The sequence below is a fragment of the Dermacentor silvarum genome, chromosome 4, assembly GCF_013339745.2.
Source record: "Dermacentor silvarum isolate Dsil-2018 chromosome 4, BIME_Dsil_1.4, whole genome shotgun sequence".
Lineage (NCBI taxonomy): Eukaryota > Metazoa > Arthropoda > Arachnida > Ixodida > Ixodidae > Dermacentor > Dermacentor silvarum.
The window spans coordinates 20,690,900-20,708,646 of record NC_051157.2 but is presented as its reverse complement, the minus strand read 5'-3'; the positions used below and the strand labels follow the sequence as shown (position 1 = coordinate 20,708,646).

General features: G+C 46.2%; 1 protein-coding gene across 1 annotated transcript in view; it reads right to left on the bottom strand.

Moving 5' to 3' along the window:
* LOC119449593 (ganglioside GM2 activator) overlaps nucleotides 1-17,747 on the bottom strand; it is a 46,733-nt gene that overhangs the window by 10,308 nt on the left and 18,678 nt on the right. The window contains exon 2 of the mRNA XM_037712805.2: nucleotides 5,590-5,769. Coding sequence (XP_037568733.1) covers nucleotides 5,590-5,769 — 180 coding nt within the window. The remainder of the gene's footprint in view (nucleotides 1-5,589; nucleotides 5,770-17,747) is intronic.

The following is a 17,747-nucleotide window of genomic DNA, read 5'->3' as shown; positions in this document are numbered from 1 at the left end:
ATAAATAAATAAACGTCTAAACTTTCTACTGACGTAGCACTACCGTCCACGCATAGAAGTAATTTGCAGCAAAACACGCAGATATGCGGTCATTCTTTATCATTTTGCTCTTAGTATATATGGAGAATGACGTGACATCACTATCAGTACTTCTTTCTGGGGTTTTACGTGCCAAAACCAGTTCTGATTATGAGGCACGCCGTAGTGGAGGACTCCGGAATAATTTCGACCACCTGGGGTTCTTTAACGTGCACTACAACGCAAGCACACGGGCGTTTTTGCATTTCGCCTCCATCGAAATGCGGCCGCCGGGGCCGGGATTCGATCCCGCGACCTCGGGCTCAGCAGCGCAACGCCTTAGCTGACTGAGCCACCCCGGCGGGTCATCACTATCAGTACGTCGACAACGATGTACATGGACCAGTACTCGCTAAAATGGACAGATGTCGGTCAGTCGTGTCGTTGGACATCTCAGTGATGCTGGCCGGCCGGCCAACGACAAACAGCGCTTACGAACGACAACCTTTTGTGGCCACTGCCCCTGGTTATAAGCGGGACTCACACGGCAGGACGGATTCAGCCCTGCAGCGGATGAGCACGACGTAGCTCACTGCCGCCGAATCACGCCACACACATGAACGTCGTAGACGAGCTGCTATATACCGGCGCGATTCGTTGCAGCCGAACCACGTCACACTCGTCGGCGGACTGAATCCACCATCCGGCCGTGGTGCCGTGTGAATCCAGCTTTACCGCACGTGGCAATTGACAGCTCTTGCCGTAAAAAGAAGCCCAGCCGAACGGGCAACTCGGCGCGCTATAGTACGGCGACATGCAGGAGAAGGCGGCGGACAGTCTCACTCTGGTTCACACGCACGGCGAGCGTGGCAGCGCGCTCTCCCGGAGTCGGCCGGTTTCAGCAGCCGCGGAATGTTGGCCTACATCCACGGCGGCACCGCCTCCTCCCGATCTCCTCCCGCCCCTCGCTTCTTCTTTCCCGGTGTGCGGCACTTCGACGGTGGAATGCGGGTCCGCCGCATCGGTGCCGTTGTTCGATCGAAGCGCCGTATTTTCCATTCGCGGAAGCGGGCGCTGCCTAGGTATACCATACAGGTGCGTATGTACACAGACTGGCGCAGCTTTGAGGTGCAAACCGCCGAAACTGTGCTTGTCAGTGTGTAGTGAAGAAGTGGCGACGCCAGCGAACGGAAATAGACCACAAGGACGGGAAGTTGACGGACAGACGGCGTAATTGCAAGTGAAAGTTAAGCTTAAAACACGTTGCGCATACAAGCATCCACACATTGGTATTCCCAAAAGGATGGCGTCAAACATGCCCAGGCACCGGTCATTATTGGGATTAAAGTTCAGGGAATGATAGACGAATACCACTGACTACAAACCAAGAGCAACTTTTTTTCATCAACGACACGACAGTGAAAGCGCACACCGTTGTTACCACGCTCAGTGTGCTCCTCCGCGTATACCGCTCACTCGCGTTTGTAGTTCGGCGCGAACTAGAGAACTGTCGAGAACTGATAGGCGCGTTTAATATCAGGAAACACGGAAGTGAACTTGGTGTGAAGCGTGCTTTTGCAGTTCCATGATAGAATTGCTTCTTGCACTCCAACTCTGGTCAGGAATTCGATATACCGCTTCAAGGGCCCTCTAACTCCTGCTCTCTCTTCAATGCGCGTTTTTCGCGATGGAGCTTGAAGTTCTTTTTTTTTCGATCGGTGCCTGAATTTTCCCAATATGTCTGTGCACGGTTGATGCGAAATCGCAGTGATTACCGTATATGCACGCACACATGTTTTGATACATGGCTTTTTTTGTAAATAATCTTGAATGACAAGTCCACATGTCCGTTAAAAGGAGCCCATCTTTGTCACGTGAGCGTCTCGTCTGAATGTTTCATATCTCTTGGCTAGCGTTAGACTATAGTTCTGTACTGTGCAGAAATTGCGCACGCGCGCAGACAAGCACAATACTAGGGGCCGACGCATGTAAACGCGCTCACAGAAAAATGTTTTGCCCCATTAGCGCGCCCAGGCTATCTGTCGAGGGGGAGGGGGAAGGTTGGTGTTCTGACTTCTGGGAGTGGTTGCAATCCCCCCTTCCCCACATCAGTGTGCCACTTTTCTGTCCTACCATCCGTTAAGTGCGCATGCCTATCGCTACACCAGAAGCGCGCTTCATGGCAGGCGCGGTTGTGTTAACGCTGCCAACGACTAACTGAAATTCCGGCGCAACATTAAGAAGAGAGAAAGAAAGCATTCAGTGGGAAGTGAATCGGGGACGTAGAAAATTAAACCAGGCCTTGTTTAGAAAAAGGAATATGTATAATAAAGACGAATAATTTATTTTGGAATGGTTTCTTCGGCGAGCTTCTTTATAAGTTGCCAAGAGCAGAAGAGAGAGACAGAAAGGGAAAGAAAGAAAGGAGGTTGGAAAGAGAGAAAGAGAATGCATTGAAAGGCAGGGAGGTTAACCGAGGTAGTTCCGGAGGTTAGCAAGGAGGCAAATACACCTTATGAAAGCGCACGCCTGTGTGAGCAGAACTACACGGTGCTGCTGTATTTGATTCATGGAAGTAAAAAGAAGCGACGTTTAGTCCAGAGAGGCTGCTGCATATTTATTAGAATGCGCAGGGAGCCACCATTGGCACACAGACGGTAAAGTAAGTGCCATGCGTCAATGCTGGGCGAGCAAGAATTATCGACCGGAATACATTCCTGTCATTAATATAACTCAATTGAGACAACCCCACAGATTAAGCAGAAATGTCAGACTATTTGCCGACAAAATGGGAATTAGCTTTTTTACCATTGCGTAGTCCCTGCGGCAGTTCCATTCGCCTCTATGAGCCGGTAACTGTCACCCACACTTTTTGGATGATCGCGACAAGGTCAATGAATTTCATTGGAGCACGGCAATTCGAAGAACATGTTTGGTCTTGCACCTTTGCAAGAAAAAAACTAAAATAAAAAAAATAAAACGAGGGTAGGGTGTTACGGCAGAAGGCGGGTTTAAAATGGGACAGACATAGAAAACACTAGAGAATACAGAAAGAGACGCATTCTGTCAGTACAATTGCGACTGCCACCGGGCTGCATCTGAGCCGTATAAACAAGCAACGGGTCTTAACCACCAAAGTCCAGTTGCGAGAAATCTGTAATAAGCGCGCTCTTCCCGTGCACAGCAGTCGCGTACGCCATGCGCGAGAACGCGACAGCCTTTCCGCGAACCTCCGCTGTGGTTCTATCAGCGGCTCCACCGTAATGAGCCCATGTGACGTGCGAGCGTGCTGTTTGCGCTTAGCCCGGCAACGTCTCAGCGGGAGCCTTTACGTTTACGCTACTGGCTGACTCTGTAAGTGCAATGAATAGTGTAGATTACATACACTCCTTTACAAGCCGCGCTGCTGAATCATTTCAGCCGCAGTTCTGCTTGCGCAGCTGCGTGGCGTTACTTCTGTCCTGCCGTGCTGGCAAGCCAGACGTCGATGGCGAGCGAGAACGGTCGTGTAATGAGATTCCTATCAGTAGTCGGAGAGTAAATTTGTAGCCTCGCTCTAACCGCGTTCCTTTCGGGCCAAGGTGTTGCCTCGGGGCATAAAACAGAATGCGTGATTACTCCTATTACTAAGGGTGCTCAGTGCTATTACTATATTAATTTCCCCGCGCCAGTTTTGCTCGTGGCACGATGTCAGCGACGTGCGCCATGTATCTCAATACACACACACGCTTAAAAGCCGACGCACCTGTCCGTTATTCATGATGACTTGAAAATGAGGCGAGGCGGGAGTCTCGGGTACGCTTTGTATTTGTAATGGCGCTCAGTATGAGCTATAATGCGAAAGCGCGCGGCGAAGAAGTAGCGCGTTGCAGCTCATATACTGAGCGCGATAGTACGGCTATAGCACGAAGATGATTTAGCCTACACACACCTGGGGCTGAATTTTCGTTCTCAAGTGTTCTGTGCCATTGGCCAGCCGCCTTCTTTAATAATATGTCTAGCTAGCGTCAGGATTAGCTGAATTTTGTTCTTACGAACAATTATAGCACAATAGCGTTTTGTGAATACGGACCTGGATTTTAGGATGAAAGATGAAACAGAATAACACGAAAGAATAAGAAAAGGAAGGTGTGTACACGTACACACACTGGCACAGGGAGATATAGGAAAAAAGGAAAAACTCCCACAACACACGATGAGCGTTGCAGGGGAAATCGTATCACGTTAAACATATACTGGAGACCACTTAAGCTAGAATTGTTCGCAAGAGCAAATTTCAGTCAATGCTGATGTTAGGCATATCATTAGCAGAGGTGGCCTGCCAATTGCGAAGCGCACTTACGAACGATAAGGCTTTGAATACAAATGTTTTTGTTCGCAAGTGCCACTGGACGTTCCACCTTCGCTAATACTATTTCCATCATAATGATTTACTTGCTTCTGCTCTTACGGGCAGTTCCAGCAATGTAAGAACATTTTTGAATAATGGGGCCAGGTCTCGTATTTACAAAACGTCTATTTTTATGCGAGTTCATTCCAACTGCAAGCTCCAGTGTGCTGAAAAAGTTTCGTGCTTGCAGGTTCTGGGCCCGCGTTCGCAAAAGGCTCTAACGCCAAAATAGTTCGTAAGAGAAAATTTCAGCCAATGATGATGCTGGACATATTATTAGTGAAGTCGGCCGGCCAATGGCAAACAGCCCTTAGCAAGGAAAAGCTTTGTGAATTCAGTCCCAGATATGCACCTACGACAACTTAGCTCGTGCATTACTACACGCGGCGTGCTTTTACAAACAGACGCACATAAGCATACTTGCACATACATACTACAGTTCGTCCCTATATCGATGGACTTTTGTATCTTACGTCATGGCGTAAATAACGGTCACTGCCCTTGTCACCCCGCATATTTATTCCTAGGTTTTGTTTGGTATGCAATTGTTTTTTATAGAAGTAGCGCCACTTCAGGCACACGGACGATCACAGAAATTGACAAACACAAGTGCTTATGTTTGTCCGTTTCTGTGATCACCCGTGTACATGCCTAGAAGTGCGTTGGGTCTATATGCGCAGAATCAGTGGTCAAATTATTCTACCAATATTTTATTTGCAAGTTTCGTGTGTAATATAGATCTATTCGACGATAAACTGCTTCTGCGCGACCACGCTACACGGATAATGTATTTGGTAAAGAGTACAAATAATTTCTTTGACATTTCAATATATTCGGCGCGTAATTTCTGGCTATTGTCCAGTGTCTCAACTTGTTGCGATATGTGTTTTTGTCAGCGCGTGTGTGTTTCCTGAAGTATGCATGTTTTCCCGTGCGCACTGTAAGTTTGTGTTATGTCTGCGCTGTTGCGAGGGTGCGTACGCAGTGAGCTGCACTGTTTCTCTAGCACAAAGGGTGAGGGCTTCGTCAAGCCGCTCTACAGCAGTCTTTTGTCTCATCCCTCATGTCCTACAAATAACATGAAATAAACGTGGGCTCATATTCAGCAGAATTATGCGCCTGCTAGTACGCGGCATATGCTGTCGGTAGAATGAACGCCTGACGGCGTGCCATATACTAACCGCGATGGGAGACGTGATGTTCTCGTTTATTCTGAAGCGGATTCCGACGGACAAGGGGCCGGGAATCTGCACGGGGTTTGGCTCCAGGTCGAAGCCCGTCACGAACAGCGGATCCGTCTCTTCGCCACAGTTGTTGAAGGCCAGTCGCGCATAGCCGCGCCGCACCGTCGGTCCGGAACCCTGTGTGAGAAGCAACGGGTTGTAACGCTGTGAATGCTGCGCCAAAGATATAAAGCACACGGGGAAGAACATCGAAAGAGCGCCTTTTGCGTGTTTCATGTGTCCATCAACCATATATCGTTGAATGCACCACATACGTGGTAACCTATAGTTTGGCAACTGCACTGTAACACCGCGTCATTCGTATTCAGAAAACTTTTCTTACGTAATGACCGTCCGCGATTCTTCATCGCGGGGCCGGTCGTCTCGATCATCCCTATCGCTATCATCAGTGGCGGGCGCCAGAACACCGATCAATCGAGAAGCGCTCGTGTGAACTTTTCGAAAAAGCTGCGCGAATTTGGCCCCTAGGCGAACAAATAATTCTAGCGTAAGAAGATTTTGTTGATTCGGGTCCCAGGGCCTAATTCACAAAGAAATTCTTACGATAGACCAGTCTTTAAGAGCAGATGTCAGCCACTAGTAATGTTGGACAAATTATTATTATTTCTTTTGTAACATCTGTTTTATATTATCTTTTATTCCCCTTACATCCTTTCCCAGCACAGGGTAGCCAGCTGGTCTGAGAATTAGGTAACCTCCCTGTCTTTCTGTCTATTCCTTCTTCCTTCCTTCCTTATTAGCGAAAGCGACCGGCCAATAGCAAACTTACTCACAAAAAGCTTTGTGAATTCGGTCCTGGACAACTCATGTCTATTCTACCTTGCTGTGCACAAAGGATGCGCATAGAAGCCCCGAAACTTCAAGTCGTCGTCTATTTGACTCTTTTTGGCTAGTCATTGTTTCAATTATCTATGCACTCTCCTCACCAAACGGATTCTCTCGAACACTTGATTACTCTTCAAGGCTCATCAATTGTTCAAGCGCAAGTTGGATGCCAAAGAAACAGCCTGCTCTAGAACCCACATTGACGTAAGCCTTGTGCGTCACACAGTTTCGTACAGCCTGTCCCCTCTGCGGCCCAGTATATAAGCGTTCCTTTATTTTCCTCCACCAGGGGAGATTCGTGCTCGCCAGCCGAGCGTGACGAGGGTCGTGAGTGCGCGAATAAACCCGAAACGGTCGCGGTGCGTCTCGGGCGATGCGACTTGATGGGTTCTTGATGGTCGTGCAAAGGTTGCCCGCTCGGCGCCGGCCATTGTCAGCCCGGGCGCGTCTCGCGTGGGACGGAAGGAGCTGGCGAGAGATGTTTGCCCAGATAAGGGTCAATCGGTCTGCGCACGCAGCGCGTGCGTCGCGGAACAAATGCCACCATGCTGGTATGCCATTCAAAGAGCCAGCTTGGTCGAAGAGTCTAGACCAGAGGTCTCACACTCGCGTCTGACTTCGAACTGCATATATATACACATATACTGTAGTGCATGGCTCTCAACAAGAAGCACTGTCGCGTCATGCCTCATGTGGTGAGAGAGGCTAGGTTTAGGAGGGGTTGAGATGCCGATGTTTTTTTTTTTTTTCTGTGCTCAAGAAAGTTCTGGCGGGCAGGCCATGTGTTGCAGCTGCCACAGTGCAATATGAGCAGGAGTGCTCTGAACAGGGTTGGTTGGTGCATGTTTAGATAGAAGAGTTTCACGTATAATGAAATTGGACTGCTTATACTTAGCACATCTGATCACCGACGCTCGAGCACAGCAATTTTTTGGTAGCGTTTGCAAGGTACCGTTAGCAACACTGATCCTCCTCCTTGTTTGTGTTATCGGGCCTAGTGCTGAGAGAGCTGAGATCTAACGATCCAAAGGTCAGCACAATGTGCAGAATACAGAGATCAGAATATCGGTCACGGGTCTAAAAACTAATATCTCAAGCGTTAGCGTCGTTGGTTGAAAAAGGTTCTCACGATGAAATAATAGCGAGCGAAGCCCTAAAAAGAAAGACGTCAGCATCATCATATTTTCCCTCTACTACCGTCTATCAACAGATACAGCGACATTAAGGGATTGTATGGAATCTCGCGCAATAACTCCGCATGGAACAGTGGTATATTGTCCTGGAACAAGTGTGGTGTTTTTTTATTGATTATTATTATTATTATTATTCTTTATGGCGAAATATTTGTCTCATGGTAAGGTCTCCGTTTCAAGGTCGTTTCAAAACCGCGTCGTCGACACGGAATGGTCCTCTTAGGATAAGAAGAGATAATGCGCACAAAACCACTATTGAGGGTGGAAGAATGACTAAGCAAGTGAACTGAAGTAATAATGGGTATAGAGAGAGGTGAATTAAGAGTGAACTGATGGTGAATTAAGGGGTTTGGTTGGGTGGTAGGAGTCAAACGAAAGGTAATGATGAGCCAGAGTGAGCTAAGATAATGAAGAGTAAATGAGAATGAATTAAGACTCAATGAAGGTGAATCAAGTGGGGATAGGGTGAATCAAGAGTGATGAAAATTAAACAATTTGGAGTAATACAGCAACCCAAGTGTGATGGAAGTAAAGCCAAGATGATAGAGTGAATCAAGAGTGAATCAATGGGTTACGGAGTTGGGGAGTGACCTGCAAAAAATATATGTGTGATTTGACGGTCCAAGTGAGCTTACTCAGCAAAAAAAAGTGCTGAATCACGGTTCGAGTTTGGTGAATTATTGAGTTAGCGGCGCACGCGCTTTCGCCTTCAAGTAGTTTTAGTTGTAGCATAACTTATACAGGGACCCCTAGTAATCTTTCTCTTTTTGAATAAAACCGAAGTTTCTTTCCCCCTGAACGATGCATTTCTCTTCTTTTTCTTCTGCTTTTTCTCTCTCGCTCTCTTTGTTTCATTTTGCAACATACGAGTAAGCCTGGCAACCATTTAATACCAGCCAAGCAGTATGACGCGCAAGATGTACGTGTGTTTACATTGGAATGGAAAGCTCAGCGTGCAAGCTAGCATTTCTGTAAAAATAGCGCAGCCTCAGTTACAACACATCCACAGAGTAGTAACTTAGTGACAGCTATATGTTAACGCAAGGCTGCGCTGAAGTTTATCGCCCGTGCAAGGCAAGCACGCAAAATACGAACTCAAAGTGCGCCATCTGTGCTGCAGTACTACTTCCCATGACTTCGGCACAGCTGTAGACGTGCTCTTCTCGCCGTCCGGTCTATCTTTACGGGAGCTGCATGCGTTAGCCGCCGACCAACGATTCGTTCCTTGATATACCATGTCTTTACAGCGCAAAGTGCAACGACCGCGTCACGTTCTTCTTTTGTTTGCTTTTCGACGCACAAGTATACTTGAGCTCGCTCGCAAACACGAGCTTTGTACTTGGTGCACAAACCGAATGGAAAGCAGATCTCGAATACAGGCTCAGTATAGTGCTCGCGGTGTATAAGCAGATCCATGGTACCGAGTCTATAGGCCAGCGTGATGTCATACGAATATGCAATACAACAATTTTGTTCGAGGCTCTAAGAGTCACGCCGAAAGAAAGCGTGGTGTCGTGCCACAACATAGCTACTAAGAGCTGAACAACACGGCGAAGCTGCGCAGTGTGACAAGCACGGTCAACAGAACGACAGCAACGCCGAGCGGCATAGTTTATATGCACTCCGCTTGCAGATTAATTCTATTTGTGAATTACAACCCAAGTATTACCGCTAGCAAACAGCAGGGACAAAGACATAAACAAAAATGAATGAATGAATGAATGAATGAATAATAATAAATAATAAATAAATAAATAAATAAATAAATAAATAAATAAATAAATAAATAAATAAATAAATAAATAAATAAAAGGCTTCGCATCATCGGTTTGAAATAGCCGAAACGAAAAAAAAAAATGGGGTGAAACCATTGCTTTCGTAATGTCCTCGTGCTGTGTGCACGGGGTTGAGGCGACGGAGAGGGAGAGGGAGGGGGGTATGTCCTGCTCCGTCGGCTGCTGCTCACAGCGCGGCCGCGCGGGCGCCATATCTTGAAAGCGATCTGCGATGGGGACAAAGTGCATGCGCCGAGTGCCGGTAGCTTCGTATGCGCTGTGCTTTCAACGTTTAGTTCGCGTTGAAGCGAGACGAGAGATAGCGCGACGGTCAATTTCTCACTCCCGCGTTTTCACAGCGAGTTCCCGCGGTCATCGAGCGAGATGTGTTCACGTTTACCTGTGCGCGCGTGACACCGTGCTTGTCTATTTAATTAGTAAGCGAATGTTTAGAACTTTATACGGTCCATTAAACTACTATCCTTGCTTCGTATAGCTCTCTACTAATTTGCTATCGCAATCGATGCTTCGCCTTTCGGGCGAAACTGCGACTCTTTTGATGATGTTTGTTGCATTTTAAAGGAAAAGTTAAAATTTAGTGAATGTTGAAAATGAATGTTCAGGTTATGCAATATATTTAGGAATATATATATTTTTTTGAGATGCACTGAAAGGCGACGCTCCAGGCTTCCAAGTTGCTGCCAATCCATTTTTGAAGTTCGTTCAGCTGCGTGGGTAGCAAGCGCCAGGCAGCGCGCTCAGATGTGCTCCGGCACTCGGCAGCACCATCTTCCCTCGAAATGTGATGCGTGCTCGTATGTTCCAGGTCTTCCTTTTTCCCCCATCGATCTCGCACTTTTTCTCACTAAATCCGTCCAGCGTTGTTCCAGCTATGCCAAGGCCCCTATGTTCACAAAGCAGTTCGCTGCAGTTATTCTAACGAAAGCCGAGATAGGTGTCAGTTTGCTAAGACTGGGAAATACAAATAGAATCTTTTGTGATTGGCCGGAGCCCATACAATTTTTCTGCCATAGCCATCAGAATGGTCTCCCGGTCTACGGATATTTGGCAACCACATTTTTATGTGAAAGGCTTTGTAAACTTAACAAATAAGTAGAAAAAAAATCCCGGTCTATCATATAGGATGGGATAGTGGGCCTTGGCTGTTGTATCGCTGATGCGTTCACCGGTCGCTTGTTGGCAACCCCATTTTTCTTAGCCCTTGCGAATGGCAAACGCATTTGCTGTCGTACATCATTAGCTACAGTGATTGGTCAAAGTTCTAGGTAGAGCTATGTGCCAGCTCATTGACGTATTGTATTGTCGACTACTGTGAGAGGTGAAAGGGGTGGCTATTGAGCTTTTGGTTGTGCGCTGTCGCTACCAGCCAGCGCGCGGATGTTGGCCAATAACGGTATAGCTGAATACATACAGTGGTCAAGGCACGGGCCATGTATTTCATGGTGAACGTCTTGCAGGGTGAAAAAGAAGAAAAAAACGATGGTTTAGACAAGAAGGCGACGCATATTGGTCTCTCGTCTGTTCTGGACACTAGTTCATATAGTCTAGTTGTAGTGCGTATAGTTCTTGATGTACAGCCTAGTATAGTTTTAGACACTAGTCTATAGTCCCTCGCCTACTTGTGCTGCAAGAGATTCCAAATGAGCAAAAGCCAACTTATTACTTACTACCAATACCACAGAAACTTATAATTTATAACGCACTATTTGCTTCTCACCTGCGCTATTGTCACCTCGTTTGGTGAAATAGTACTAAGAGATTGTTAGGTAGTTTAGCTTCACTCCAGAAGCTCCACGCCTTACTCCACGCCTTACGTGTTATTTCAGACGTACCTTACAATACACATACGCGTCATGTATTCATGAAGTTTAAAATTTTACGACTAGACTATCTTTACTAATATCAACTTATAGGTTCTTTTAAATATGATATGATTAAGAGTACTACTCATGTCAGAAACATTGCAGACTTGCAACGGAATCCAGCTTTTTGTCTAAATCGATACACCGAACTCTGGGCAGTTCCGCGCCCACGCACTAATTACGGCCTTCAAACACTCTCCTACTGTCTTCCTTCAACACTTAACAAATACAAACTATGATGAAAACATACGTCATGTATTTAAAAACACATTACTGCAAATACTTTTGTGAATGTTCACTTTGTTGTGTGCCACTTGAAAAGTATTTCTTTGCCGTTTTTTTCTTCTCCGTCAGCGTCGCCGCCGCTGGGAGGCGGCCCTGAAAAGTTCGGAGCTGGAAGACCAGCTCTTGGCCGTCCGGCAAGCCGAAGATGCCGCCCGAGTCCAAGGACTTCGAGCCGACACCTGAGGCCTCTAAAAGCAGAGTGCCAGCTCTTTAAATAAAGTTTATTTCTTCTTATTATTATTCAAAGTTGTGACATTTATGTTCTTGTTGTGCGTATTTTGTTGTTATCTTGCCACAATTATGTATAATGAATATGTTGTCATGTTTCTGCCTGTTGTTTACGGGGAGGTGGGACCAATCAAACTGCGTTTAAGCAGCTTTTATCCTGCCATCCCCACCGCTTATGTATATCAGTGTACTTATGTGGTAAATAAACTTCAATTCAATTCAATTCAACTATCCCACAAAACAAGCCATTATGACGGACAGTTACGTGTATGCGCTGCTTAGCTGACACCGGTTCCATCTCTCGCAGAGTATAGCGACAGCTTCATTCTTACTCGATTTCATTTCTTCCTTCTTTCTTTCTGCCACCTCCGGACCGTTATTCTGCAGCGCAGTCGGAATGTCGTGGGCTGATTTCATAGCTAGAAAAGAGATGCGTGCACCTTCGCTTCCGGACTTCTTCCAGAAACCATCTCATTGCCGTTTTCTTTCTTTTTTTTTTCATTTGCACCAACTTTTTTTTTCTTCGTTCGACTTGGTCGGTGCAAGTCGCAGCGACACGTATGATATACGGCGACCCAGGAGCCAGAGCTACCGTGGGCAAAAGCGCCGTCTAGTGCTCCTTTCATTTAGCACATTTTGCGCGGTGACGTGAATTCCAGCGAGCAATTCCAAGCTCATACGTCTAGCTTCTTGATTTTCTTTCTCGCTTTGTAAGGCTATGCGTGCTGAAGGCTTCGGGGCATAACGCCATGGCCATAAATCTCTGTTTCAAGCAGTCGGACGCGCACTGCCTTGGAATAGAGCGGCTCAATTCATAACCACAGCGAAAAGTTTGCGTGAAAAACTGCCATATGATTTCTCACCACGCTTCCTGCTCGGAATTTCTGCGCAAGAAAGGGTTTGCGCACCATACTTTTTCTGTTGGTTGAAGAAGCACTGAACGTCTTTTTTATATTATTTCCTCGTACGCAAAAGCAGCTAGGTAAACCCAGCGTTAACTGTTACTGTAGTTCAGCGACTAAGACGTTCTGCCGCTTATTGTGAAGCGAATACTTAACGGTTCGAACGTTATACTGTGACTATAGGCTTGATACCAAAGTTAATTAGGAGTCATATTTGTTTTGCGGCTATACAACTTGCGGGCACAGCAATCGACGTTTCATAACACAGTCCGTTTTACAACATTTATGTTGCTGTAAGTGTATACTCTGGAGAGCGACGGTAGAATAACCATGTGCGTTTATACTATGGACACGCGCGCACTTACTGGCACGCATCTTTTGTTTATCGGGTTTATGCAAGTTTGCAGTTAGTGATCACTGTACTGCTGCAACAACTGCGCGTGCTTCTGACGTCGAGAGGAGCGTATTATCTGCCGGTGAGAACGCCTGCATGCCACAGTGTCTTGTGGAGAGGGTTTGCTTTTGCTAACCACTGCACAAAATCAGAAACAGCAAAAAAAAAAAAAAAAAAAAAGAAAAGAAAAAGAAGAGGTTTGACCCACATTTCCCCACGATAGCTGTCACAGCGCAGTCTCGTCTCTTCTTGTTTAGGTTTTTAACACAGTTCGTTTTCAGCGTATGGATGACACTACGTGGGGTTTCCGGCCTTGCTAGATGACCGTAACGCGGATCGGCACGTGACCTTATATTATAAAAAGTAAATAGAAAGTAAAAATAGAAATAATTTGTTACAATCACAGATGGAGCCCGAGTCATACGAGTCGAAGGAGCATGGTCGAGCCCTTAGAGACTCGACCATGCGGCTGAGTTAAGCGGTGCTGAACCTTTGTACATCACACAGCGAAACCCGCGACAATTGTTCATCATTTGTAAGATTTACTATAATAGGGCGTGAACTTTGGCAAGTTGGTAATTCACAGTAAACTTGCAAAAGCGCATTACGAACGAGACATTGAGTTTACCTATTTCTTTGCCTATATGTCCCGTTAGCAATGCGCTTTTGCAAAGTTTATCGTTGAAAGGCAATATTTGCAAAATATAATAACCAATTGCATTTTTATGGCGGCTTGTGATAGGTTCATTTCTATCCAATAAAGAAAAAGAGGAGAGAGACCGCAACGTTGGAATATGGCACGGCAGTTTTAACAGCCACTCTTTCTGAAGCAAGGAAGACCATAACGGTAAATAAAAAAAGAAATAGTGAAAAACATGACAGAATCATTCGTGTGAACACTGGCATGGAGATCCTGCCGGCTTCATTACATTGCTACGGCACCACCTGCCCATACGTTACTACGTAGCACCAAAGGAGCTACCTGAAGAAATCGTAGCACTGTGTATTTCTATTGATACCTATCAATGATCCACATTGTCTGCAACTTTTACAGAGTTCTCTCTTTTCCTTTTTGACACTTTGCAGCGCTATACTCTGATTGGGGTAAATAGTACATCGGCTACTCCATTTCTCTATATTATACAACATAAAATAAAGGAATAGCAATGATAATACTAAAAATAAATAAATGTTGTTGTTGGCTGTTCCTTACGTTGCAGTGTGGTATACCACAGGCTGCACCGCGGTCACTTTTCTGTCTTTGACGATCGTGCTTTAGCTTGCAGGTACGTTTTACCTTCCATGTGAGAACATACACCCTTAGAGGGTGACCTCCGTCAGTTTCTATCACTGCTTCCGTTTCCGGATGTGTACAAATTGACAAGTCGGAGACTCGACCTCTGTAAACCACGGTCTTCTTCCGAATACGTTTACATTTCTTCCATCCTTTCATTATACACTATACGCGGTGTCGACACCGACGAAGGCATTCACGATGTCTCCCTTCTGCCTCCTTCCGATCTCACTTTTTTTTTCTCTCTCTCACCGCGTCTTTGGCAATGTTGACACCGGCGCGGCCTCCAGCCGCTTGTGTTCGGTCAACTGGGACGAAGCCGACTTCCGGCATGCAAGAACGCGGCTCGCGCTTTTTGCCGTCGAGGCGATCGGAAGTGCATCCAGTACAGGAAGCGCTGATTGGCTGCGTTATAGCTGTTCTGACACCTTACTCCTTCCCTTCCACCCCTATGCTTTTTGTGCACACATACAAACGCGCGTGCGCTTGGGTGCGTATGTGTGAGTGTATGCGTGCGGAGATTTGACGGATTTCCTGAACGATTTGACGTGAACAATACGAATAAGACTTGTTAGCGACGAAATGCAAGAATAGACATTTTCTGTACTATTGCTTTACCTTCCTCCGCCGAGGATCAAAGAGAAGCGATGCAGTCGAGGCGCTTATGAAGTACCAAGATCTTTTCGCACCGCACCATTCCATGGAGAATAATAATAATAAAAAAGAAAGAAGAACTATATACCAGACATTCTTTTTGATTTCACCACGAGCCACAGCAGATATGATAATACACCAAGTCGATTCCGATTGTAGAAGGTGCGACAATGCAGCAGCAGCGCTGCAAGATGATCAATCAGGAGAACAAGAACCGTAAAGAAGTGATTGAGCGTTATGTATGAACGCACAAACATCACAAGCGCTGGTTATATCTTGCTCTCACTTCTACTTTTCCTTGCTTGTGACGTCGTCTTTCGTGAACGCTTTCAATATAGTTCATTATGAACAAGCTTCGCTGTGTTCCAGCTCCAATGAGGCCGTAACACCTTTTGGCGAAATGTGAAATAGTTGCAGAGCCTAAGTGCCATCCAACCGATAATCATTTTGGCAGAGAAGCTGGCCTTGTGCAGCATCATCATCATCCCAAGGATGTGCAGGGTGAGGAAAATTTTTATTTTCTACCTGCACTGCTCTGGAGCGATGTTGGTGTATTACAACATCTATCCGAGACGCACTTTGGAGTGAACTCATTTGGGCATCTTAGATTTGTTACAAAGGGTTCGCACACTATTCTACAAACAAATGTCAACTATGACACCTAAATTTATTTTATAGCACGCTTTTGTTTCTTTACCTCCTAGAAGACAGAAAATACTCACACAGTACGTTAAATAACCCCAGGTGGTCAAAATTATACCGCAGTCCCGCACTACGGAATGCCTCATAATCAAATCGTGGTTCTGGCACGTAAAAACTCCAGAATTTACCATGCTTACACACACCACTCGAAAAAAAAAAAAAGTGAGGGGCCAGATTCACAAAGTTTTTCTTTCGTAAAATATCTTTGCCAGTGGCTGGTCGCCTTCGCTAATAATATGTCTGGCATCCGGATTGGCTAAGGTTCTTTCTTACGTTAGAATGGTACGTAGCAAAGAATTTCAGCAAATCCCGATGCAAGACAGATTATTATCTAAGGCGGCCGGCCAATGGCAAAGAGCAATAACGAAAGAAAAGGTTTGTGAATCTGGCCCCAGGGTCTGTATGTACAAAAAAAAAAAAAAAAAAAGCTCCTACGCTAGAACTGTTCGTAAGAGCAGTTTCAAGCCAATCGTGATGTTGGGCATATAAATTCACGATTGAAGTACGATTGCGGCCGGCCATTGGCCCAAAGCATTTACGAACGCAAAGCTTTGTGGATTCAGCCCAAATTTCTTTACATTAACCAAACGCGAAATCGTCTGTTATTGTAAGATTACTCGGTATAGTTGTACCTTTTTCTCGCTATATTTGAACCTTCTGTACTTTATGGTCTGACGTGCTGACCTGCGGCGTTGGCTTAGCGGCTGCGGCACGCTCCGCTTCTGAGTACGAGGTAGCAGGTTCAATTCCTCTCCACACTGCAATGAGGGCGCAGTGGAAAAATGCTCGCACGCCGAGCTATGCATGTTAACAGTTCCCAGGTGGTTAAACCAGAGCCCTTCGATACGGTGCCCTTCATAGTTCACTGTGCAGCTTCGGGACACGGACCTGCATGATCCACATGGAGAACGCTATACCCAGGGTTGTCATTACTTTTTTCATCCATCTCGCCTTTCTGGGCCTATCCCCTTATACTGTACAGGGGTAGCCAAACAGAACTATCTTGGTCAAGCTCCCGGCTTCTCTGTATATCCTTCTTAAACACCATGGTTAAAGAAACATATAGATAGAGGTATACTGTCCCACGAGCAATGAAAAGGTTTACACAGTGACATGCATTTCACCGAATGTGCTACGCGCGCTTTCAATTATTTCAAACGAGCCGAGTCGTCTGGTGGCTGCCTGTTGCCACGCAGTTTCAAACGCCTACCAAAATAGAGGTATATGTTATGCATGCTAATGATCCGTCACCGCAACTACGCCGATGGGGTCAGCAGCCATCGATAAAAGCATTACCGATGACCTGTTGCACGTACGACGGCGACACGTTTCTGTCTCTTTGCGCTGCGCAGCATACGCATGCTAGAGTATCGTGTGTCCCTCTGCAGCCTTGAGGGAAGAAAAGAAAAGAAGCTGACCTTCTCGCCCCGACTGGCGCAAGCTGGCAGTTGGTAACAGTTCATTCCATAGCGGGCATCCTTAGCATTCGTCCTTTTTTTTCTGCTGTTGTAATTTTTTTTGCGCTTCTCCGCTTTTGTCTATCGTCAGACTTGTTGTTAATCTGAAACTGTGGACACCCACGAGGACAAAAGAAAGACTAGACGAGCAAGATATAAAGACAAGCGAACGCGCTCGCTGCGCATTAGGAAACAAAAGAGCACAATGCGTGCACGGTTCGGCCGTGTGGGGGGTTGCACACAAAGGGAGCCAGATGCAAAAAAGCGCGCCAAGAATGGAGCCATTCTTGGTGGAGTCGCATTTCTCCAGTCCTTTATTCTTAGTGCTTCCTTGCTTTCTATTTTTTTTCTCTTATTTTTTTCTCGCCCTTGTGTGCTTTGCACCCTGGCGATCCGCTCTGCCCTTTTGTTCTTTCGCGCTGGCACAGTCCTGCCGACTCAAGGCCGTTTCCTCGTTGAATACGCTTAGAGACCAGGATGGCGGCTGGTGACTCGTGTTTGCG